General features: G+C 49.3%; 2 protein-coding genes across 7 annotated transcripts in view; both read left to right on the top strand.

Annotated features, from left to right (window-relative positions):
• PPARD (peroxisome proliferator activated receptor delta) overlaps positions 1-11,298 on the top strand; it is a 117,330-nt gene extending 106,032 nt beyond the window's left edge. For 5 of the 6 annotated variants that reach the window (XM_037842578.1, XM_037842579.1, XM_037842574.1 and 2 more), the window contains 5 exons: positions 4,896-5,050; positions 5,790-5,928; positions 7,341-7,543; positions 7,691-8,156; positions 8,907-11,298. In XM_037842578.1, coding sequence (XP_037698506.1) covers positions 4,896-5,050; positions 5,790-5,928; positions 7,341-7,543; positions 7,691-8,156; positions 8,907-9,154 — 1,211 coding nt within the window. In that variant the 3' untranslated portion in view covers positions 9,155-11,298. The remainder of the gene's footprint in view (positions 1-4,895; positions 5,051-5,789; positions 5,929-7,340; positions 7,544-7,690; positions 8,157-8,906) is intronic. The other variant, XM_037842577.1, reaches the window with a different exon arrangement.
• A 3,393-nt stretch (positions 11,299-14,691) lies between these two features.
• On the top strand, positions 14,692-25,189 carry LOC119540707 (probable E3 ubiquitin-protein ligase makorin-1). The gene is made up of 10 exons (XM_037844688.1): positions 14,692-14,731; positions 16,847-16,990; positions 18,268-18,379; positions 19,271-19,333; positions 19,521-19,765; positions 21,293-21,396; positions 21,566-21,738; positions 21,863-21,973; positions 24,161-24,279; positions 24,520-25,189. The coding sequence occupies exons 1-10, from the start codon at positions 14,692-14,694 to the stop codon at positions 24,693-24,695; spliced, it is 1,287 nt and encodes a 428-aa protein (XP_037700616.1). The 3' UTR covers positions 24,696-25,189.
• Positions 25,190-25,988: the final 799 nt, after the last annotated feature.

The following is a 25,988-nucleotide window of genomic DNA, read 5'->3' as shown; positions in this document are numbered from 1 at the left end:
TCTGAGCCTCAGTTCCCTCATGTAAAATGGGTCTAAGAAGACCTACTTGAAGGGTTATTTTGAGGTTTACATGAGACGATGGGTGTAAAGTGCCCAGTAGAGTGCCTGACACACAGTAGGCAAGCAATAAAAAGGAGATACTGTGAGCACACACACACGGTCTCTGCAGTCACATCCTAGTCCCATCATATATTAGGCCGATGGCCTTGGGCAGGTCTCTTCACCTCACCTCAGTTTCCTCATCTTTAGCTTGTGTAAACACTGTCTTCCCAGGTTTAGTGGCAAATGATAATAAGCACAGACACTAACATGCTTGGCATTCAGTAGGGGCCTGATAAATGCTGGTTCTTGTTCCCCTTCCCTTCCTTGTGAAGTAGGCCCTCCACCAGGGAGATGTTGGGAAGGTGGGGTGGGCAGGCCAGGCAGGGTGTGGCTCAAGGAGAGTAAACTCCCAGGCAGGGCTTGGGGCCCAGGTGATGGGCCCTTCAGGTGAGTAAGTGTGCTTCCTGAGAGTGGTTATTGTGGGAGGCTGAACTGAGGGTTGGGGGCTGGGGCGTGGTGAAGGACGCCTGTGCTGGGCTGGCCAGGAAGAGCGACAGTGCAGACGGACGGCTCTCGAGAAGGCAGGCATCTCTTCCACCCCACATGCCTGAGGGGCGCGGTGTGGCAGAGCCCCTTGGAGCTACTTGTTGTGATGCTTTCTTGCCCCCATCTCGGACCAGGAGGTCATGGGGGAAGTGACCTCCAGGACCTAGTCCCCCAAATAGGGAACATTCTGCCATCTTTACTTTAGGGTAGGTTGTGATGATGATTTTGGGGATAAACCCTTAAGCCAGGTGGTAGACTAGGAAGAATTACCTTTATTTTTGGAAAACCCACCTCCAAACTACAACCACCTCAGTATCCCCCATACACATGCACTCTACAATAAATCCCTACTCCCATAGTATGCAATCTTATTGCCAGATACAATCCCACATTGGTGTTCTCATTTGTACCTTTCTTTTGGATTCTTTTATTTATCCACCCCCCACAAATAGGCAGGGGGTGCCCTTGCCCCATTACCCTGCCACCATCGGTCCTCACCAGGGTGTCTGTCCCTGACTAACCTCAAGTTGGGCAACTTATGCCTGTTCACCACCTGCTGCTGGGATGTCCCCAGGGGCACCCACACTGCCCTGGGCCTGTTGTCCCCAAGTCCAACTTGCCCTGGGACTCTCCTCACGCTGCAGAGCTCTGGGTACCGTGAGCAGCCTGTGGGACCCTCAGGCGTCTTGGTTCCTTCCAGGATTCCCACTGGTCCCAGCACCCCTGAGCCAGGCCAGAAGCCAGGGCAGGAGAGGCAAGAGGAGGGTAGGTTCTGTTCCAGGGGCTCCCCTGGCTTCATATGCAGAGATACCCAATCTTGAGGTTTGGGGGTGGGGGTGGGGGTGGGGGACGAACAACCAGAGAAGGAAGAGCCACGGTCCCTGCCTATGTGGGGGACACAGTTTGGAAATCACAGCATTTGCTCATAAGCATTATCCAACAGCTGATACTGTTGTCATCTCCATTTTACAGAGGAGGAAACTGAGGCACAGGGAGTCAAAGCTGGGATTCAAACCCAGGACACCTGGCTCTTACTTCAGCACCACTAGTTAGGACATGGTGAACCAGAATTTGAACTCAGGCCTCTTAGCTCCTGAGTCCATGCTCTTAACCACCATCCTACTATTGCTGACACCTAGATGCTGACTTGGAGGCATCCATAGCCCTCACCTTTGGGCCTAGAAGGGGCTCCTTCTGTAACCCTGTCTCTCAGCTGCTCCTCTGTCTCAAATTGGAGTTTTCTTACCTCTCCTGTGTGGTCAGCTATTGGAGGGCAGTGTGCCCTGCACGCGGAGGTGCTCCTCAAATGTCTCTTGAATGAAGAGAGAAGGTGGCATTGCCATGTGCCCTGCCACAAGCAACCAAATGATCAGATACCTGCCAACCCCCAGGACCACGAGGGAGAACAAGGAAGGCAGCACCAAGAGATGTGACTAATCTGAGGAGATTGGTTCCTGTGGGCAGGGCTCAGTGGTGGAGGTGAACTTTGAAACCAGAGGGAACAGGACTAAAGACATTCTGAGTCTAGCAGAGGAGACCTAAAAGCCACAAAACACTGATTACAAGAAGTGCCACAAAGAAAACATGCGTACAGGTGACGCAGATCAGGAAGAAGTGCTGGAAACCTTCCCTGCCCCCCATCTGCACCAGGCGCTACAAAGGTGTCTTACATGTTATCTCATTTTTTCCCCAACTAGTGATGTGTTTTATTAGCCCTGTTAGACTGCCTCCAAAAGTGATGTCCTGCCCAGCCCACCAGCCAGTTGATGTGGAGGACATGCAGGAGGCTGCAGGACTGCCTCCCAGGTGCTCACTCATCCCTCAGGAGTTGCTGAGGATGTAGCACAGTCTTCTCTGCTCGGCTACAGCTGTAACCTGATAGCTCTTACGTTCTAGTGGGAACAGGCAACCCTGAATAAACACAAGTAAAACATGTCAGCTGGAAAAACAAAGCCGGCTTTGCCCTCTCAGAACTACTCCCTTCCCATGGTCTAGGCTCCCCCAAGCACCCTGCCCAAGAGATTGGGGAGCCCCACTGCCCCCTGTCTGTGGACTGAGGGCTGATACCCTCCTAGGAATGACTGAAGGTAGGAAGGTCAGGCCCGGCCATTTTTAAGAAGCAGAGACTTGGGTCACCCCAACACCTCATCAGCCCAGGAGGGATACAGACTGCTGGGTCCTCTCTGCCTGAGTCCTGGTGCTTTTTGTGCTTCCTCCTGTAGCCAGGATGGGGCCCAGGATGGAAGGTTCTCCTGCTGTCACTCCTAGGACCAGAAGGAGAGCTAGGAGAGTAGAGGGGAGAGGGTGGGTATGGAGGGATGTGTGTTTTGGCATTGAGTGGGGTTATTCCCATGGTAGGGAACGTCAAGATCATTTGCAAGTGAGTTGTCTGTTCTAGAGGGAGGAACGCAGGCCTGGAAAATGTTGTCTTGCTTCAGGTGGAGCCATTGACATGACCTGGGTCTCCCTGAGATGCCCTCACACTGATTCTCTGTTTCTGGGATTTGACACCTTCCCTCGAGGAGGTTGCTTGGTCCTCAGAGAAGTGAGCAGATACCCAAGAGGATGGTCAGCATGGGAGAGGCAGGACAGACGTTCTGTAGGGTCATGCAGCCAGTGCTGGGGCTGGGAGTCAGCAGACCAGGGTTCAGTTCAGTTCCCCTTTTCAAGGGAAAAATGACAGTTCATTTCTGAGTTTCCAAGGGAGAGATTTAGAAGAGACCCCCCAACAATTCTTATTAAGTCATTTGACAGCTCACATACCCTGAAGTCATTACCACAGCCAATTGCTTTCTTTGCTCTCAATACCATGTTTGAAACATGTATATATTTAATCGGAGAGGCTTGGGGAAATTTGATATTTTGCTCAGTCAATGGGACTGATTTCCAGTCTCTACTCAAGCTGGTTGTTTTGTGGGAATGAATTTGAGCATTTTGAGAGATGCTTTATAGCATCTCTGGAGTTCACGCAAGAATCATACTTCCTTGGGGGGATGCTCTGGGGAAGTCGCTTCCAGATGTATTCCTCCTTTTACTCCTGTAAGATGAGACAGTTAAACTCCCTGAGCTCTGACCCCCTCCTCTAGGGTGTGGTCACTGACTGGAGTGACCATTGTTGGGGGGGCTGGTGGGGGGGACAGTATTAATTAAATGTAAGAAGTACCACAGGACTTGCCCTTGGGAAGACCATTGCTGCAAAGGAGAGGCTAGGCCTTCCTGTAATTGTGCCTAAGAGCCTCCTCCGGAATGCCTCTTTGTTGCTCAGATGTGGCCCTCTCTCTCTGGCTAAGCCAACTTGGCAGGTGAAATCACTGCCCTCCCCCCTACGTGGGATCAGACACCCAGGGGAGTGAATCTCCCTGGCAACGTGGAATATGACTCCTGGGGAGGAATGTAGACCCCGCATCGTGGGACGGAGAACATTTTCTTGACCAAAAGGGGGAAGTGAAAGGAAATGAAATAAGCTTCAGTGGCAGAGAGATTTCAAAAGGAGCTGAGAGGTCACTCTGATGGGCACTCTTACGCACAATATAGACAAAGTGGGGTAGCTGGCGGTAGATTCCTGAAACTATCAAACTACAACCCTGAACTCATGAATCTTGAAGACGATTGTATAAAAATGTAGCTTATGAGGGGTGACAATGTGATTGGGAAAGCCATATGGACCCTACTACCCTTTGTCTAGTTTATGGGTGAATGAGTAGAAAAGTGGGGGAAACAAACAAACAAAGGCACCCAGTGTTCTTTTTTACTTTAATTGCTCTTTTTCACTTTAATTATTATTCTTGTTATTTTTGTGTGTGTGGTAATGAAGGTGTCACACCATTACCACAACTATGTAATGGTACTGTGAACAAGCGAATGTATGACTTGTTTTGTATGACTGCATGGTATGTGAATATATCTCAATAAAATGAATTTTAAAAAAATAAATAAGTATAAGAAGTAAATGGAATCCATTGGTCCAGATAGACAGGAGGGACACTTCTGTTGTTGGTCTGCACTTCTGCAATTTCCACAAAACATATTTTCACACAACCCTACACGGGCCCACATAGTGGCAGCCTCTAAGCAAGGAGTCACTTACCAAGGACAGTCTAAAGAGATTGTCTGCGCCTCCCCAAACGCAGCCATCCACCCGCACCCTCTCCTCCCGTAGTGAGTGACTCCCCAAGGCCACACAGCTCTCAAGTGGCTGAGCTGGGACCTGAGTGGTTCGGAAGCATGGGCTCTTCCTGCTACCCATGCTGCCCCCCTCCCTGGGCTCTAGTTGTCCCCTGAGCCCCCGGCCTGTTGTGTGTCTGCAGACCTCTCCCGGAGCTCCTCTCCACCGTCACTGCTGGACCAGCTCCAGATGGGCTGTGATGGGGCTTCGTGTGGCAGCCTCAACATGGAGTGCCGGGTGTGCGGGGACAAGGCATCAGGCTTCCACTATGGCGTTCATGCTTGCGAGGGGTGCAAGGTAAGGAGATGGCAGTGGTAGGCCTGTGGGGCTGTGGTTACACGGGGTGGGGCCCAGAAACTCACTGCAGAATTTCCTCACGAGAGGCAGCCAGGCCCCTGGGCCCATTCCTCGGCCCTGAGTCCTGCCAGAGAGGAGAGCGCCCCTTCAGGGCACCTCTGGGCTGACCTAGCCCCTCGCCTGGGCACTCTGGGTGACTGGCACCCCCTAGTGGCTATCTTGAGAAGGCATGCAGGCAAAAAAGAAGTTCTTGGGCTGACCATCTCCCTGTCCAAGGTCAGGGTCTTCTGCTCTTTAAGGAAAAAAGGGACATGTTACATTACTTTTCTTTTTCCAGTGGTAGTTTTGGCTTCTTCCTCCTAACTAACTACACACCCATTAAAATTTCACAAAGTTTAAAAATTAGACTACCACCTAGAAAATACATACAACCAGATAAATTCATGAACTCACCAAGTTGGCCATGATACGATTTTATGTTACCAAACTAACAAAGACACTTTAAAACTTCTTAGGGCATTTAAAATAAATATGGCATATAATTTTAATTTTTTCAAACATGTAGAATTGTTTCCTTTTCCTCCACCTCCCCAAAATTTCCCCTCATTATTTCAAATTTCAGGAATTTGTACACCTTTATGCCCAGTTGGGCTCTTTGGCTTAACCCAGAGGGCAGAGCAGGATCCTCAAGCTCTCTCCCTTCCTCTTGGCTTCTCCCCACCTGTTCACTGTCCCTCAGGGCTTCTTCCGCCGCACTATCCGCATGAAGCTGGAGTATGAGAAGTGTGAGCGGAGCTGCAAGATCCAGAAGAAGAACCGCAACAAGTGCCAGTACTGCCGTTTCCAGAAATGCCTGGCCCTGGGCATGTCACATAATGGTGAGAGCTGAACCAGCAAGACCCAGGGTCTGCCAGCTCCACACATCCTACCTGAAATTAGGTTTAAGGTTGCACCCAGGCAGCCCAGGAAGGGGGTGCCCCAAGAGCAGTGCCCAGCACATAATAAATACTGCCCAAGTGTCAGCCATGACTTTGCCAATCTGGACCTGAGCCTTGCTGCTTTCATTTAGCAAAAGCTGGTTTAATACCTGCCACTTCCCCAGATGGCCCAGCATTCACCATGGAAGTTCCAAGACTCAGGCTTGAGGCAATCACCCTCCTCTCTGTGCCTGAGGTTCACCCTCTCTAACCCAGAAGGAAACTGGAATTTGACCCCAGCTTGAATGCTGTTGGGAACATCTCTCATAGCCTCTGGCCTATCTCGGATGACAAGGCACAGTGCGATGAGCCACTGCCAAGGCCAGGGGTCCCCTCAGCCTTTTTTGGTTGAGGGCAGGCAGGAGCCAGTAACTGACCACATGTGTCAGCCACCAGGAGCCAGATCAAGAATTTCCTGGAGGCCGCTCATGAAAGACAGAAACTCCCCTGCCCTGTGCTCCAGGCCTCCTTCAGACTCCTAGGGTAGGATATTACAAAGCCCACCCACCCCTTCTTTATTCCTCTTGGTCATACATGCAGAGGGCAGGAGAGAGCCTCTTGTTTAAATGTTTCCAGAGACAGGCCAGCTGCCTTGCCAGGTTGTACCTGTTGATGCGCTAACTCTTGCATCTTAGAAGACGGAAGGACCTGAACTCTCCCTCGGCAGGCTCTTCCTAGGACTAGGGACTGGAGGTCTGGGGTTTGGTCCTTCCCCTCTGTATGTTTCTGCTCCTGGCCTTAATCCTTGGGTGGTATGAGGGGGTTTCCCAGAAAATCTCAGGTCTGACTGAATCCTCTTTATTCTTTCTCTGGGATAAGCCAGATTCATATTCTCCTCCATTTGCTGATTAGACTACAATTTTTGAGTGCCTGTTATGTGAATACTCTTAGTTAATTGTTCCAACAACCCAGTGAGTTTTAGGGAGCATTAACCCGTTTTTCTGGTGGAAAAAGAAGGTAAAGTAGCCTGCCCAAAGTCACACAGTGTGTCACTTGCCAAGCTAGAACTCAAGCACAGGACTTCGACACCAAAAGCTGTCTTCCTGACCACCGTGCAGTGCTGCCTCCCAGCCAGGATCCTTGTGTGCTGGGCACTGTGAACAAGACAGAGAAAACCCCTACCCTCATGGAGCTTATGTTCTCAAGGTGCTATCCCAAGATTCCCGACTGGCTGACTCTAGAGCCTTCTGAGAGCCTGGTCTCTAAAGGGGGGATTCCCTCCATCTTTGGCTCCCACAGCCTGTGGGGAGATGAGGTTAGAGGGGCAGGCCCCTGCCTGGGCTGCCTCGATGACTGTCCCCCACCCCTTGTAGCCATCCGCTTTGGCCGGATGCCGGAGGCTGAGAAAAGGAAGCTGGTGGCGGGCCTGACAGCAAGTGAGGGGAGCCGGCACAACCCACAGGTGGCTGACCTGAAGGCCTTCTCCAAGCACATCTACAGTGCCTACCTGAAAAACTTCAACATGACCAAAAAGAAGGCACGTGGCATCCTCACCGGCAAGGCCAGCCACACGGCGGTGAGTCATTCCCTGGCCTGGCAGCATCCTGGGCTCTGGGGCCTGCTGCCTCCTGCCTGCCTCCTGGGAGAACCAGGCCTCCTCCCTCAGGCAGGGGGTGTGGGGAGCATCTAGGGCGGGGGTCTCACAAGGCCTGGCCTCTAACAGGGCCTGGGTTTTCAGCCCTTTGTGATCCACGACATCGAGACATTGTGGCAGGCAGAGAAGGGCCTGGTGTGGAAGCAGCTGGTGAATGGCCTGCCACCCTACAAGGAGATCAGCGTGCATGTCTTCTACCGCTGCCAGTGCACCACGGTGGAGACTGTGCGGGAGCTCACTGAGTTTGCCAAGAGCATCCCCAGCTTTGGCAACCTCTTCCTCAACGACCAGGTGACCCTTCTCAAGTACGGTGTGCATGAGGCCATCTTTGCCATGCTGGCCTCCATTGTCAACAAGGACGGACTGCTGGTGGCCAACGGCAGTGGCTTTGTCACCCGTGAGTTCCTACGCAGCCTCCGGAAGCCCTTCGGTGACATCATTGAGCCCAAGTTTGAGTTTGCCGTTAAGTTCAATGCCCTGGAACTTGACGACAGTGACCTGGCTCTATTCGTTGCAGCCATCATCCTGTGCGGAGGTGAGTGAGGGTGGGGCAGATGACCCAGGCCACACAGAGCCAACCATTCTGGGAGGTGGCCCCCACTTCAGGGCCCCAGGCCTGAGACAGTGTGTGGGGAAATGTCCATGTGATGATGACAGTGGAAAGTGTCAGGCACTAGCTGTGGCTGCAATATCAGCTCAGTACATGTAGTTGTAGAAAGGAAAGAAAACTGAAAGGACATATACCAAAATGTTAATGGTGGTTATTTCTGAGTGGTGAAGACATTTTCTGCATTTTATCTGCATTTTCTAAATTCTAATGCAATAAATACAATAGTAATCATAATAACGGTTCCTTTTCATAATTCATTTGATCCTGAAAACAACCCTGGGTGGAAAGTACTTTATTATAACCCCATTTTACAAATGAGGAAACTGAAGTTCAGAGAAGCCAAGTAGCCTGTCCATAGCCTCATAGCTAGAAAGTGGTAGAGATGGGATGTGAATCTAGGCAGTGAGACTCTTAACCCCAATATTATACTGCCTAATGGGGGGGGGGGGGGCTTTATTGGGGAAGAAAAAATAGAAGAAGAAGTGAGCCAAGACCAGGGGTAGGGGACTAGAACATTCAGTGGGGCAGCTACCAACAGGACTGAATCCCAGCCAAGGAGGCCTGCTGTCACCCTGGGCCGAGTCACCCATATTGGGTGGGACGGGGGGGCTAGTCTGCCCTTCTAAGGCCTCATGTGTGCTCGCCCCTCCCTCACTTCTACCCGTGTCCCCACAGACCGGCCAGGCCTCATGAATGTGTCTCAGGTGGAGGCCATCCAGGACACCATCCTGCGTGCCCTTGAGTTCCACCTGCAGGCCAACCACCCAGACGCCCAGTACCTCTTCCCCAAGCTGCTGCAGAAGATGGCTGACCTGCGGCAGCTGGTCACTGAGCACGCCCAGATGATGCAGCGGATCAAGAAGACTGAGACCGAGACCTCACTGCACCCCCTGCTCCAGGAGATCTACAAGGACATGTACTGAAGGGCGGGTGCCAGGGTCTCCCAGCGGTCCTCCAGGGAGAGTGGAGAACCCCGGGAGAGAGGAGGGAGCTGGGAGAAGCACCGCCCACCTGACTTTTCCGTTGTGCAGCCCCAGGAGCCCTGGGCATGGCACTGGAGCAGTGAGATTGCACACACTCAACATTCTCAGACCCTCCCTCCTCTGTCTCTCTCTTTCTGTCTTTGTCTCTCTCATGTCCTCACTCTCTGTTTCTGTCTTTGTTGTTTCCCTTTCTTTAATTTTTCTTGTTCATTTCCTTCCTTTCTCACTCTAGGTCCCCTTTTCCCTTCTTCACTTGCCCTCCCTTTCTCTCTCTCCACCCCTATGTCTGTCTGTCTTTCTCTTTCTGGGAAACAGTTTGTATTATTTCACCAGCAGCATAGAACAGGACCTGCTTTTGCCCACCCTTTCCGCAGAAGCAGAAGGGAGTGGGGCCTGTCCTCTGCCCCGTCACTGCACCTGCAGAGTTGGGAAGTCTCACTTCTGTCTCCAGTCTTCAGAGCAAAAGACTTGAGCCATCCAAAGAAACACTAAGCCGTCTGGGTCTGGCTTCCTGGGGAAGCTAAGCATGGCCTAGGCTGACTACAGCAGTGGCTGTCTTGACTGGGTCCCCTTGGTGAAAGATAGTGGGCAGGAGGGCCTGGGCTGAAAGCCGAGGGGCCTCCGCCAGACTCACCTCCCTCCCAAGGCTGAGGTTGGTGACCCCTCACCCAACCAACCCCACTCCACAGCATGTCCCAGCCCCACTGACACCCAACATCCTTTTTATTCTTTGCATTGGTCTTCTGGGTCACTGTTGCTCATGGCCCCCTGCACGGGCCTCTGGGGAGCACCACCCAGCCTGGAAGGAGGTGGGTTTCTTTCCAAGTGGGGTTCTCCCCACCCCACCCTCACTGAAGAGGAGCAAGGTCCAGGGGAGGCAAGGGTTGGAGAAGAGAGGAGGGAGCAGTCCACTTACTTCTGACTAGGACCAGGACAGAGGGGCAGGAAGTCCTCCATCAGCACCCCGCATTTCTCCCACCACTCTGGAGCAGCCGCCAAGTCCTGCCTATGTTGTGTCAGCACCACAACTTCCCCGGTCCTTTCTTCAGCCAGGAGATGCTCGCCCTGACTCCAGCTCAGCTGCAGCTCCTGCCCCCACCCCCAACCCCACCCCACACTCCCTGGGGCTGCCACTACAACACACACCACGAGCACTGAAATCACTTTACCTGCAGATTCGGCACCCCTCACCCTGCCCTCCCTGAGGCAGGTGAGTGCCCAAAGGGGCCTGCAGGTGAATGGGTAGAGCTGTTCTCAGGGCTGGGCCAGGGTTCTGGGTGGGCCAGGGGTGTCCTGCTGTGTCACCCCAGCACCTGGTCATGGAGGAGGTGCCAGGGGATAAACTGATCCTGTTTATCCTGACATCCATTTGTCTCAACAGCTCTGCTGCCTTCCCCTCCCCCTGTATTCAGCCACAGTCTCTGGTGACCAGGATCCTTGCAGGACCCAGTCCCACTTTTCTGGCTCCCATCCCTGCCTGTCCCTCTCTCCCAGGTGGAAGTGCACTTGCCTCTGAGGAGGGGCTGAAGCACAGCTTGGAGTGTGAGATCTGAGCAGGGCAGAGAGCCAGTTAGGCCACTTGTCCAATGAGAAAACTGGCCTGGAGGGGTGAGGGCCTGCTAGGGTCAGTGAGTTGGTGGGAGAGCTGGGAGTACAGCCCAAGCTTCCTGGCTCCAGTCTGGTCCTCCTTCCTGAGGGTCCTTTCAGTCTGACCACAGCCCTGGCAGGAAATGCCCTGGAGAGCAAACAGGCTCCAGTGTCTGCCCCTGCCCAGCGCTGTGGCTGTCCATGCCCCAGAATCATTTTCTCCCCCCCCCCCCCGACCTGACCAGGGGTTTGGGTTAGGGGTGCACCCTTTTGGGTTAATGCTGTGCCTGACCTGATCTTCCCCCTCTGTCCCCCTGCACCCTGTCCCTGCCCCCACCCCCAAGTCCGGTGCTGAGGATACAGCTCTTCTCAGTGTCTGAACAATCTCCGAAATTGAAATGTATATTTTTGCTAGGAGCCCCAGCTTCCTGTGTTTTTAATATAAATAGTGTACACAGACTGACAGAACTTTAAATAAATGGGAATTAAATATTTAAGGGCTGACTTTAACCTTGCTTGTAATGGAGTTTTCTGGCTTGGTTCATTTTTTCTCACCTCTTTCCCACACCATCAGGTAGGAGAAAAACAGCCTAAAGCTATGAGTCAGTTGTTAAAGGCTAGTCCTCTTCACAGCACTGAAGAAGAATATAAGGGACCAAATAACTAGATATAATTCAGTTGATAGTTGAAGCGAAATCTCAGCACCAGTTTTCTGTTGTTACCTGGCTGTGGTGCCGCAAAGACAGCATCGTGTCACTCTGATATTTCTGCTACTAATTGCTGTTCTTTGTTAAGCACCTGTTGTGTATCTCCAATCGTCTACCCATTGCCACACCCCATAAGGTAAATATTATCAGCATTCATTATGCAGGTGAAGAAGCACTAGGAGAGTGATCAGGGCACCTGCCCAAGGCCGCACCGAGGGGAAGAGGCACAGCCAGCATTCAGTCTGGATCGGGAGGATCGCTGCTCTTCACCCATGAGCACAACCGCAGGGACTATAGTCGTTCGCCTCTTCTCTTTAATATGCCCAGGACAAATGAGTCAAACATTTAGACTAGAAAAGAAAGAAGAAAGAGACTTTAAAAGAACCAGACGATACTATCTTTGTAATGATTCTATAAATCTAAAATGGTTCTAAAGTAAAAGTTCTATTTAGGAAAAAAAAAAGGAAATGGGGTAATATCCCATTTCTGGTAATATCTCTGAGGTGCCTGTCAGAAGCAGATACGAAATCTTTCTGGGGGGGGGGGCGGTAAAGAACTAGAAGAAACATGGGAAAAAATACTTACATAATTATTTATATAAAATTATATAATTTATAGTTACATAATCACGGCTAGATCTTTGTAGCATACGCAAAACTTAGAGCCTATGAAATTACTACCTACGTATTTTTAAAATTCTGCCTGGAAGAAAACGCCAAAAAGAAAAAAATTTAAATCAACTGTGCAAAAACTTTGTGGCACAGGCAAAGGGCTAATTTCGTTAATGTATTAAGAGCTCTACAAATCAGTGAGTAAAAGGTCAGCAAACCAATAGAAAAAGGGAAAAGGATATGAGCAGAAAAGGAAATGCCCCTTAAACATGAAAAAATGCCCAACCCCCCTCATAATAAAAGAAATGTACATTAAAACTACAAAAAGTTGCTGGTTTTTATCTACCAGAATAACAGATACTGGAAAGTGTGTGTGTGCAGAAACAAGCACTCTCATCCACTGTTTGTGAAAGTAAACTGGTACAACCTCCATGAAGTGCAGATTGGCAATGCCCATCAAATTTAAAAAAATAATTTGGATCCAGCAAAAGTAGAACAAGTCAACAGAGATGTCCAGGACTATTGGTTTCCCAATCCAGTGTTTCAGCTTGCTGATAGACGGAGCAAGTTGTTTAAATTCAATTTAAAAAACTCGCTCCTTTAACTTTTAAATGAATTCTTTTTATTTAGGTGTTTGTTTGTTTGTTTGTTTTAAGCTTTCCTAGCATCTCCTATAGAGGCAGTACATTCCAGGAGAGAAGAGTTTGGGCTTTGGAGGAGTCAGATGGGAATTGAGGGGTCCTTAGAACTAGTCAGAGCTGGAAGGGTCTCCCTTCTTCCACTGCCCCATTCCCTCAGACACACATTGTACAGTAGACACTGAGGCCAAGTGATGGGAAAGTACCTGGTCCAAGGTCTCATCAGGTCCCCTGGCTCCCAATCCCTCTTTCTTTCCCTGCAGCAAGCTCTCATTCAGCGACATGAGGTCCTGTGCTAAGCGGTCTTCATCCATGACCTCATTTCACCCTCACAACTCGGCAAATAATCAGGCCTCTTAGCTGCAAACAGCTAAAGACATCAGCTTGTTGACCTGAAAAGGGGGCCATTAAAGGACATCATGAGCTCACAGAACCTCCATGCAACCCAGTTACCAAGCTTGGAGGCTCATCAGCCAGGAACAGTGTCCCTCTGACCTCATTGGACTACTCAACATTCCCCTCCCAAGGGAGAGGGGTTAAAAAATAAACAAGAAATGCACCCCAGAGGACCTAACTCCCAGGGGCTGTGCCACTCTCAGAACTGGGTTTGGAGACACTGAGACAGACAGGAATTTGCCTGTCCTCCAGCCCAAGCTGGCCATCCCAGGCAGGGGTATTATGGGGAGGGTAAATCTACTCCTGTCTGCCTGTCTAGCCTGTTTCTTGGGGGTGGTAGATTTCCAGGGCACCTGCCAGCTCCAGCATCTGCCAGGCCCCAGGAGTTTGCAAGGAAGATCATGCCTTATGTGTCTTACTTGGCAACCCACAGGGTGGTGGAGTTAGGGTCACTCCCAGCCAGGCTGCGAAGACGGGCCTATGCAACAGTCCTGGAAGAGGGTCAGAACACAGGCTCAGGGTAACTTGGGGTTCAGCCTCAGGCCAAGCGACCTGGATGAGAGTGCTTGTTTCTGCACACACACACTTTCCAGTATCTGTTATTCTGGTAGATAAAAACCAGCAACTTTTTGTAGTTTTAATGTACATTTCTTTTATTATGAGGGGGGTTGGGCATTTTTTCATGTTTAAGGGGCATTTCCTTTTCTGCTCATATTTTTGAGTGCACAAAGCATTTAGACTGCACAAGAGGGAGGCTCTAACTGGCTGTTTTGCTACCACCTAATTTGAAATGTTCTCAGTAGACAGAGCCCCTTCCTGGCCACCTCTCATGGAGGTCCTTGCTGGCACATTGACTTAATTCTAATTTCTTGTGACCAGGATAGCAAGCTAGCTTCACTGAAAAAAACAGACCAGTTAGAAGCAAAATTTTGTAGAACATTTTAGGCCTCAAGGCAGGTCCCCAGAGCTTCAACCCAAGCACTGGGTCAGGCCTCCTCGCATTCCATGCATGCCCGGCCCACACCATCTCCTGGAGGTTCTGAAGGCTCCCAGTCCACCTCTAATCTTTCCACCAAACTTCAGCTCCACGAGGACTCAGACAGCCCCGGGGTGGCAGGGAGGCTCCCATCTGGTGTTCTCAGTTACAAATCCCTGCTTGCACCTCAAGTTACTTCTCCAGGTCCAGGTTTTCTTGACCCTGTCTCAATTCATCTGCCTTCCCAGACCCTTAAAGTCCTTAAACCATCTTCCAATTTCTTCCAATAATCATCCAAATATCCCTGAAGGCCTTTATGCCCCAACCACCCACACCCCTGGAGCCTGAACTGGGTACCTCAAGCCCTCAGCCTCCCAGTGACCCAGCCCCCAGCTTCCATCCCTCCCACCTGCAGGCCTGTGGCCATCGGAAGGGGCGGGCCTGGCCGTGGAGCCCCTCCTCCCATTGGAGAGAGGGATAAAGGAGCGACGGGGCAGCCCTGCCTGGTTCTCAGTAGTGGCTGCAGCTGGGATGAATCTTGCAGGGCCCGGTGGCAGTGGCCATGGCCAGGAGAGCAGCCCTCACTCCCAGCAGTCGTGCAGGTAAGGGGTCTGGGTCTCAGGGGAACATAGGGAAGGTGGGAGAAAAGAGAATTCTTTGGGGTTCAGCCTGGCCATGGAAAGACCTCTCAGATTTGGGGGTGCAGCTGGGAAGGAGGGGCTTCCTTGTCCCCCACCCCAAGGGTGGAAGGGTCTAGAGATCATTTCCCACCCCCTCAGAGTACGAGGAAGAGACTCAGACCAGAGAGGGGAAACAATGTGCCAAGGCCACACAGCAGATTCAGGGCTAGCTTGGGGTCTGGTCATTTGGGGGGCATTTCCCACTTGCTTTCTTTCTCTTCCACCCAACAAAAGTTTCTGCCCAAAAGTACCCAACAGCTTCCTGAGGGTGGTATCTTGTCTCCTAGTCATCTTTGTAACCCCAGCACTTTGCACAGTGCCAGCTGTTCACAAAGGTTTGAAAGGAAGCACTTTGGGTTGAACATTACACCATCCGAGTGTCATTTTGGGGAGTATACCAGCTCTGTGTCAGAGCATGCTAATTCACTAAGCTTTCCATCTGACATTTATACCTTAGCACAAATTAATTTTGTCAACAGCTGTAAGAGATCAGTTCTTAAGAGGGAATTGGATAGAAGAGGAATAATTGTGGATTCTGGGATCCCAGTGTGAAGTGGTCTTCCTAGGCTGGGAAGAAAAGCAGCCAGGTAGCAAGAGAGAGGCAATGAGGATGTTAACCAAAGGAGATTTCCAATTGTTCCTTCCTGAGCCTTAGGTGGGGCCAAGAAGATGACAGCCTAGGCTGGGCTTGGAAAAACCCTGAGAGTAACCCTGGTCATGGGTTCATTTGGTGGGATCTCCCTTCCCTGTCCTGACCCCAGCCCTACCCTCATTAGCCACTGCCCTTGCCCTCATTCACCCCCACCCCCCAGTCCCATCCTGATTCCCCAGGCTCACTGCTCAGGGCCCCCCAGCTGCTGAGCCCCCTTTGCTTCCTTCCCACTGTGTCCCCACTCCTTGGCCTCACAACTTAGCCAAGAGACTCCCCAAATCCTGCAGCCCTATCCCCTGACAAATTAATCTTGGCTGACTAGAGAAGTATTGGGCTGAGTGAGGACACCTGGATTCTAGTCCTAGCTCTTGTTCTGAGCCTCTGGCCAGTTACTTTACCTCTTAGAGCCTCAGGTTTTGAAAATAGGAAGAAAACAAACAAACAAAAACAAAAACCCCTGAATCTTAAGACTTGTTTTGAGGAGCAAATGAACTAATTTGGCCGTTCCCCAGAACAAAATGTATTTTCTTGGTAAGTTAAGAGGTATTTGGGGGAGGGCCTTTGTAATCTAAACAACAAAAAGAGACAAGCATAAGTAACATTGGCTTAAACTGAAGTAAACAGGTTTATTTGTGGGATTTACCAGGGACTTAACATGTTCATGTACAACAAACAATACACAACATGACTCCAAAGAAAATATAGAATGAAGAATTTCCCAAATCGATTTGATCAAAAAGCCCCACCCCACCCCTTTTTGCAGCTTCTTCTAGAAAGGCTGTGAAAGCTCTGTCACTTGGCTCTTCTGCTTGAGAAGGAGCCTGTGTGTCTGCCTCACTGATGGTCTTCGGGAGACAGCATGGCCGCTGCCGCTCCCGCAGATTTTGCTTTGGGCCTTGGGCACCCCCCTTCCACTGAGGGTGCCAGGCTCCTCACCTATGAAATGACAGGCTCCTCCTCCCAGGACTCCCCTCAGCCCTGATCCACCCCTTCTATGGTAACTCTCACCCCCAGCCTCTCCACCCCACATTGTCCCAGCTGACTTCCAAGCCCCCTCCTGTCCACAGCCCCCCTCACCAGGCCAGGCATCTTCCAACGTTTTTACTTGTAAACTTCATAAAAGACTTTTGAAATCCCCTTCATACACAACATTATTTAATGTTTTTCACTGTAAACTTAAATCACAGCAAACGATATTATTTCTAACGTTCCCATTTTATAATAAAATGATTATATAACTCTTGGAATTAAAAAAAATAGATTTTTTAAAAGCGTTTTTAAAGAAAAAGGCAATTATGCTACTAAATCAATTGCTTTTCACAATATCTGTATCTTTCTTCTCCAAGCTGGCACATCAGCCAAGCTTTTGAGGGACGTGTTCACAGTCCTGGGCCCTCAAGAATTTGGCCCCATCTTCTTCCTGAAGGGGCTTCTCAACTTTCCCAAGCCAGGCAGTGGGAATGGTGACAAGGCTGACGATGGCCATGGGGCCCTATGGGGGGCCGGCTGGCGCAGGCTGGTGGCTCCACGTAGGATCCTGATCTCCGGGATCCGGGCTGCTGGCTGTGTGTCCTAAGTGCAAACTTGCTATGTGGACAAGGGTGGATTTGAATGGATATGCTACTCTCAGATGTAAACCAATGGCATCGAAATACCACAGAGATTTAATAGGTAACATCATCCATTTAAAAATACATGAACAGGCTTTTTACAGTTTTACATAATTCCTTTCTCTCCATGAATGCCTATTCTATTCCACTTCCCCCACAGAATTTTATCCTAATATACATATTTTATTCTCAAAAGTCTTTTCTTGGTCACATTATCATGTTTCTGCAACAACAAATTTGTGAAAAAGATTTAATTTTTTTCTAGAAGTACTCACCTTATCAAAACAATTCATACACTTTAACAGTTAATTATTAAATAAAATAATTTTTTTAGAAAATTTTCCCATGAGATACATGGGACTATTGTTTTTTTTCCAAATAGTTCATGTATTCTTTGAACACATATTACTTATTGCTAGAATGAGACACAATTCAACATCAATTCAATTTCCAGTTTAAAGTTTTATAGATGTACGTACTAAGAAATCTTGTTTGCAAAAATAAGTGGATGGCATGAAAGGTGTTTTGTTGTAGCAGAGCTCCTTGATTCTTTACTTTCTTCTAAAATTACTGGTCTATCATCAAAAATTACTGATAATGATCTTATATATACACTCTTGGCCTTCAACAGCTCCTGTAAAAACAACAACAGTAATTGTTGTAGTTATTATTCCGAGCACCTGCTCAAAGGCTGCCCCGACCGCCTTGTCTAAAGTAGGTCCCTACCACCCCCAGCCACCCTATCGCCCATTTATTTCCAATGGAGTCCTTTCCACAGGGTCTTCATTTGTCTTGGCTATTTATGCCCTGGTTGCAGGGCTGGGACTAGGGTGAGCCAAGTGAGGGGAGTCTTGCAAATGCAGGGTCGGAACCTCTCTATTTCCAAGGATGATGTTTTGTTTGTCATGGATTTTTTTGGCATTAATTTTGATATTTTCAAATATTATCTTCATTACTGATTCTCCTTAAATTTTGTGCTCACTACAAGTACCTTGCTCGCCTTCCTCTAACCCCGGCCTGGCTGCATTGGTTCTCTGCCCCTCACCAGGGTGAGAGCCCCATGGGGCAGCTTCTGCCTTACGGGGCCTCAACACCTTGTAAACAAAGGACCACATGGCAGATGTTCTCTGAGGAAGGAAGAAGTGCTCTAAGGTAGACCCTTGGCCCAGCTGGGCCCCTGTTTCTCTTGGGACTAGAATCCATCTGGCCCCTGCTGCCCCTGACCAATTCGTGCGTGGGCTCAATTTCCCTCCAGGCCAGGGCAGAGCTCCTCTCTACCTCAAACCTGTCCCAGACCCCTGGCCCAAGGTTGGCCACTGGGTATATTCTTAATAAAGATTTGTTGAACTCATCCTCCTTCCATCCTTTTCCACCTCACATCACAGATCATCAAAAGCCCCTTTAGTGATGATGATGATGATGATGATAATCATAGCAGTAGTGATAATGACAGCTAATATTTATTGAGGGCTTGCTTTGTGCCAGGTACTTTATATATATTCTCTCAGTTGATGTTGGCAACACCCCATTAGGTAGGTACTATGATTATCCCCATTTTACAAATGAGGAAACTGAGTTGAAGAAAGGTTAAAAGACTTGTCCAAGGTCAAACAGCCAAGAAGGAGTGGTACCAGGCAGCAGGACTGGCTATATAATTTGTGGGGTCCAATGCGAAATGAAAATGCAGGACCCCTTGTTCTAAAAATATTAATAATTTCAAAACAACAACAGCAGAGCATTAAAGCAAGTACAAGGCCTCCTAGTGACAGCACAGGTCCCTGCCCACAGAGCCTGGCATCAGAATTTGAACCCCAACAGTTTGACTTCAGAGTCTACATGACTCTGTGCTGTGGAGGAAGTGATAGAAGTCACTGGGCATCTGTAAAACAACCTCATAATGACCCTGTGGGGGGTAGGTACTGTCACCCCCACTTTTAAGGAGGAGGAAACCAAACTTTAGAAAAGGTGAGTTATTCACGCAAGATTACCCAGTCAAAGCAGGATTTGAACTCAGGACCAACTCCAGAACCTGTGTTCCTCTTAACACTTTGCACACGGACTCTCTCCATAAGGATTGCAAAGGTAGGAATGAAAATGGAGCTGGTCTTGACTTGGGCAATCTCTTAGGAACTTGGCCCGTGGGGCCTGTCGCTGGGATTCCGGTTGCTGGGATTCCAGTTGCTGCTTTGCTCACAACAGGAAGTTGTCCCAGGTCTGTAGGTACTTCCAGAGAGGCTTCTGCTCCCGTGGAGATCAGTGCAGGTAAGTGCCTCTTCTCCCCAGGTGGGGAGTGGGATGGCAGACCCTGGAGGTATAATCCCTTCACTGAGTGGAAGGTGCAATTTCCCAGAGCCTCTTCTCCCCACTCAGCTCCAACGCTGAGGCTGGGCTAGCTCCAAGCCGACTAGGGGCTATCCCCATCTTCTATCCCTTCCCTTCCCCACTACAGCTTTCAGCACCCACAGCCTCCTGGCGCCCTGGAGTGGGGCCGCCGCCATTCAGAGCCACACCTCGCCCTGCCAGGGCCCCAGCTGGGGCTGACCCGCAGGGGCTCTGAGCCCACCTACCTGCCCTCCTTGGGTGTGGACTGGGGCTGGGCCAGGGCCTGGTGGGGCCCGAAACCTAGCCTGGAGGATCCGGCCAGCAAGGTGGAGGAGGTTGGTGGCAGTTCCTGGAAGCTCCTGTCTCCAACATGTGAGTCCTCAGGGACACTGGGGGTGGTGGGCACAGCAGGAGAACCAGGATTAGGGTACCTGCATGTCTCTGAGCAGGGTCTATACTTCCCTCCACGTCTCTCCTTCTCCAAGAGCCCCAGCTGGAGGGAAATTTTCCTCTGGCCCTATTGCTGTGTTCTAGAAGCAGAATGCCAGCTGACTGTGGAGTCAGATCCTGCTCCACCACGTAGCAGCTGTGTGATCTTGGACAAGTCACTTAATCTCTCTGGCCTCAGTTTCCTCATCTACAAAAAGGGACTGTTAATAGTTCCTACCTCACAGGGTTATTGTGAGGTTATGAGGAGTTAATACCTGTGAAGGATTTAGCGTAGCACCTAGCACAGAGTAAACACTAAAGAAATGTTGTATTTTTTAATATTTGCTATAAATTGGCCCTGGTCCAATAGAAATATAACGCAAGTCACAGATACAATTTTGTAATAATGGCTTTATTGAGATATAATTCATAAATCATAAAATTTTACCAATTTTAAGCATACAATTCAGTGGGTTTTAGTATATTCAGAGTTGTGCATCTATCACAACAACCCAATATTAGGATATTTTCATCATGAAGAAAAGAACCCCATTCCCCTCTTCCCCCATACCCTCAAACACCTGGCAACCACTCTCCTACTTTCTGTCTAATGGATTTGCTTCTTCTGGGCATTTCATATAAACGGAATCATACTACATGATCGTTTGTGACTTTTTTCACTTAGCATAATATTTTCAAGCTTCATCTATATTTTAGCATGTATCAGAACTTTATACTTTCTATGGCCAAATAGTATTCCATCTTAAGGATATATCATATTTTGTTTATCCATTCATCAGTTGACGGACATTTGGGTTCGATTCCACTTTTGGTTCTTATGAATAATGCTTTTATGAACATTTGCGTACAAGTTTTTATGTGGATATATTTACCCTTGGGTAAATACCTTGGAGTAGAAATGCTGGGTCATATGGTAACTTTATGTTTAATATGTTGAGGAACTGCTGATCTGTTTTCCACAGTGGCTGTACCATTTTATAATCTGCATGCATAATTTTGAATTTTCTAGTAGCCACACTAAAAAAGTAAAAAGCAGGTGAAATTAATTTTAATAATATGTAACCCAATATATTAAAGTATATATCCAGTAATATCAATACCATCATTTCAATATGTAATCAGTGTAAAAAATTATTGATGAAATATTTTAGTCTTTTTTATACTAAGTTTACAAATCCCACACTTACAGCTCATCTCAACTTGGACTAGCCACATTTCAAGTACTCAGTAGTCACATGTTTCTACCAACTACTATATTGGTAGTAAATAGTTTTTAAATTTTATTTAAAATAGTTATTTTAGAGACTTAAAATTTTGACTGGACTCTGAGCTACTTGGGGTCAGGACTTTGTGCCACCACAGAGTGTTGCATGCAGTAGGTGCTCAACAGATGCTCACATGAATGAGTGAGTGAATGAATGAATGAAGGGATCCAGTTCTCCCCAACAGCTGCTGACAGAGATCACAGCTACTCTCAGGAGTCTCAGCCCAAGTCAGACGTTGCCCAGGAGCTCGTGGCCCTACTTCAGAGCCTGGATCTTGAGGAGCAGCAGGTGGCAGGGGACAGGGGGTTTGGCTGAGGATGACGTGGTGGGATCTCTGGGATGCCCAGACAAGGTGGAGGAGGAGGGGACCTGGTGAGGGCTCTGTAGCCCTTGGGGCTGTCCTGGGGGGCTGCAGTGGGAGCAGGAGTAGTCTGACATACATCCCCTGGGGCTGCAGCGGGAGCAGGACAGTCGGGACGTAGTGTGTGGCATCTGCATGGACAAGGTGTGGGAAAAGCCAGAGGCTGAGCGAGTCTTTGGCATCCTCCCCAACTGCCCCCACGCCCACTGCCTGGGCTGTCTGCGCACCTGGCGGAAGAAACGACAGGACTTCTCCAAGGACATCATCAAGTCAGTGTTGCGGAGGGACAGGCAGAGAGGGAGGGACAGCACCCACGACAGGCATGCGTTTGGAGGCTGGCCTGCGAGCTTGTGACAGTTCTTTTCCCACCTTCCACCCAACCCCACTGCCCAGGGCCTGTCCCCAGTGCCGCATCCATTCCAGCTACATCATCCCCCACAAATTCTGGGTGAGCAAGGGGGCTGAGAAGGAGCAACTCATCAAGAACTTCAAAGCACGGACCAGGTGAGGCGGGCAGGGGAGACAGTGGTTCAGGGTTAGGGAAGAGGGCTAGGCATCTCCGGGTCCTTTCTGGCTTAGCTACAGTTCCCAGCCTGGGATCTCCGAAACCCTGGAGTGATCGAGATGGCAGATGAAGAGTGAACCATTTTCACTACTTCAGAAAGCCCAGCAAATAACCATGAGTGACTGAGACGGCAGCACAGATAGCAAAGCCACATTTCTCTTCTAGCCTGGCTCGGGATCAACTCAGGGCAGCGCTGCTTCTCTTAGCCTGATTAGAAGCTCTAATTAGCTGTTACCTCTGACTTCTTTGTTTGCTCATTTTAAAGCAGGAAGGCAAATTGTTATGAATACATGTTATGTGCTTAGATGGATCTTTCAACATAGGGGCTCTGTGTGGAGGGGACCAAAAGGCAGCCGTTGGTGATGGGGAGAAGTTGGGTAGGTTTTTATCTCTTGAGGATGATAGGTATTTATCCAAAATCTGGAATTAGCTACTATTCCAGTTTTCTAATTCCATCTTCCCAAAGGATTTATTACATTTAATATATGCAAATATATTTTGGTAAAGGGGGTTAAAGAAGATCTTATCTCTCCTTGTGAGATATTCAGTTTTACTCAGAAGACGCCTGAATTTCACCTGTGAACTATACTAGCTGCATCAACAAAGTTACTGAGGGAAAAACTAACTTGCGTGACTCCCCCACAGGAGGAGGCATTTGAGCTGGGTGCTGGAGGAGGAGTAGGGGCTCCACAGGAGGACACAAATGAGAGCATTCCAGGCAGAGGCTGGTCGGCTCAGAGGAAAACCAGCAGCTGGGATATTTGGGCAGTTCCTGCATAGTCGAGGCCAGGGGCGCAGGCCCAAAGGAGGCTACAGATGCCAACATCGATTTAGGGTTTATTGCGGGACGACAGGCTTCGCACATCCTAAACTCCATGGAGTAGGGGCTCTTACTCTCCTCATGCTGCAGAGGGTGAAACTGAGGCATCGTCTCTGGCTGAAGGGCAGATGTAGAATGTGAACTCAGGTGTTCTGCGTTAGAGCTCATTCCAGAAGGAATGGTGGTGAGGAAATGGACTGGAGTGGAGGAAGGGCCATACCTGGGTGACCCGCTGACTGCGGTTGAAAGGAAAATGGAAAATGACCAACAGTTCTGGCTTGAGTGGTCACGGAGCAGGTGGGGCGGTGTTTGCTGTCAAATGAGAGCTGAGGGAGGGAAGCTGTGGAATTTGGACAGGTTGAGTGTGGGGTTTTTGTAGCTGTCCAGATGGAGGGGATTCTGGCGCTAGCTTTGGTCAGATGCTGGGGGGGAAGAGGAAGAGGAAGATGTAGCCATTGAGGGGATTTCCAGGCTCCCGGCTTGGGTGGTTAGTGGGCCCTGCATCAACACTGGGACTGTAGGAAGTGGGAAAGGAATTGAGCAGAAAGGGATAATGCAGGAAAAAGTCTACAAACACTCGCTTACCTTACCTCCCTTTCATCTTTCTGTCTCTGCAAGAAGAAAGCTCCTCTTACTTAAGCAGATCGTAAGTTGCCCACAAACCCCTCCTGTAGCTGACCTTTCACAAGGAAACTTGAGATCTCAGAAGTGGGAAACAGGAACCAAATTTATTACGCAGCCAAATTTCACAGGTTTTTCCCTGTGCCGACCACTCTCTCCCTGGAATGCTCTCATTTGTCTCCTCCTGTGGAGCCCCTACTCCTCCTCCAACACCCAGCTCAAATTCCTCCTCCTCTGGGAGAGTCATCCAAGTTAGTTTTTCCTTCAGTAACTTTGTTGATGCAGCTAGTATACTTCGTAGGTGAAATTCAGCCAAATTTATTACTAACGTATAAGACCATCTTTCAGAACAGCTTGATGTTCTAACTTGGTCCTTGGGGAAGAAAAGGTGGCTGGGGATGGGGTGGGGTGGGGTGTCGGGGAAGGGCGGCATGGAGGGTCCTGCTGGCCAAATGGGGACTTCCGGAGTAGTCTTAAGGTGCCCCTTAAGACTTTACTGCCATCTGCTGGGAAGTAATTGTAACAAATGTAAAATCAACACTCTATGAAGCTAGTTGTGTCTGCTTAGGTGTGGTGCCTTTGTGCGGTGTACAACTTAGTCTTGCATTTCAGCATTGACTGCCCCTTGATCCTGGAGCAACAGGGCTTAAAGGCAATGGTTTTCTCTCCTTCTGCCCTCTCCTAGCCAGATCCGATGCCGGTTCTTTGTGCGAGGGAATGGCTACTGCCCCTTCAAGTCTGACTGCATCTACTTGCACCAGCTCCCTGCTAAGGCCCCAATCTCTGGTCCTGCCTGGCCCGAGAGTATGCAACTGGCCTCTGGGAATGAGGTGGTAACAGCAGAGATATGGCTTATAATAGATGGCTGTGATAAACATAAAACCTATGTAGCTGTCTATGACATTAATGGGGCCTGCTTAGATGTGGCACCTTTGGGCTGTGTACAGCCTGGCTGACCTTGCACATTAGCCTTGAGTTCCCTGTTCCTGGGGCAACTGGGGTTGAAGCTGGTTGGGTTTCACTGACATCTTTCTCTACTCCCAGGTACTGAGTCCAGCAAGGTTCCTAGGGGGCTCCGAGCTGGAGGACGATGTGGTCTTCACAGACTGTGCCCTGGCCATGGCCTTCTGGGGCTCAGAGCTCCTACTGGATCCCAGCCATTCTTACCACAGCCTCCTATAACCAGGCTCACCTTGCAAGGGATGGGGAGATGGGGGTGAGCAGCAGTGTTGCTAGGTGGTAGGTCTTTCCCTTGGCAGGTACATGGGGAGGGGGGCAGCAAAAGAAAGTGAGCCCTTCACCCCATGAACTGTAGCAGTGACACAGCTGGGGAATGTGGGTGGGGTGGTGGGTTCCCAGGAACAAGGAAGTGTTCTCACCCTCTTTCCAGGGTTTTGGCTTTTAACTTTGCTCTTTTGTAGAAGGATTCTGAAAGGAAACCAATAAAATGCACCTAAGCCATCACTACTTGTGTCTGAAGAGTGGTCTGCTCATAGTCGGGCCAGTGCCCTGAGACAAGGGAAATAAGGCTGCTTCTGCATTCAGCCTGTTGCAATAGCACATGTCATGTAGTTTCTGGAAATCTCTGTAGGCTCATAAGAGAATGAGAGTGGACAGGGCAAATAATATCTTAGTGTCTCCAGGATCCCCCAGGATCTTTGAACCATACTTTGAGAACCTTTACCTTAGAACTCTCCTCTCTGCTCCCTTTCCTGGTGGCTTGGGAATGCAGACCTTAATAAGCAGGAGTCATAGCCATGAGCAAAGCTTGTGGTTGAGGATGGACAGGGCATGCTGGCTATTTAGCATTCTCAGCCCTGCCCACTGCTTGCCAAGAACATACTCTGAAGTTAGAACTGCTATCCTGAGATAGAAGTTATCCAGAAGAAGTGTCTATCCTGTTGTTTTGGCCTGTACGAAATATTGCTGTCCTTAGTCTTTCCCAACAATTCCCTTTAAGTCATTTTGGAAAAAGTAAAAATTTTGGCTCAAATGAAAATCAAGTCAAGCTCAAAATGCTCCCATGGCTTCCCTTATTATTTACAGGGAAAGCTGAATTCCTCTCTATGACCTTGAGGCCCTCTGTGATCTTGCCCTTTACCTCTCTGACTTTATCTTCTATTACTCCCCCTCAGGCACCCTCTGCTGCAGCCACACTTCTGTCCCAGGGCCTTTGCACTTGTTCTACCTGGCTTAGCTTCCTGCAGCCATCTGCCTGTATTGCTCCCTTATCTTCTTCAGGTTCATCTTTCCCGACTGCCTTATTTAAAATGGCCTCATCCTATCTCCCTTCTCTGCTACATTCTTCTTAAAGGCACTTACACAATGAAATGTTCTATTGTTTACCTATTTAGTTGTCACCAACATGAAGGCAAGGATCTTTGTTTTGTTCCCCGTACCCACAAGTCCCTAGAATAGCGACTGGCACATTGAATGGATGTGTGTGATGAAAGGTACAAGCTGTTCCCCAAAGCAGGGATTATGGGGCTCTGTGGGGTTGTTCTGCTCTCCCT

This window comes from Choloepus didactylus, chromosome 7 (assembly GCF_015220235.1).
Source record: "Choloepus didactylus isolate mChoDid1 chromosome 7, mChoDid1.pri, whole genome shotgun sequence".
NCBI lineage: Eukaryota > Metazoa > Chordata > Mammalia > Pilosa > Megalonychidae > Choloepus > Choloepus didactylus.
This window is presented reverse-complemented; position numbering and strand designations above follow the sequence as displayed.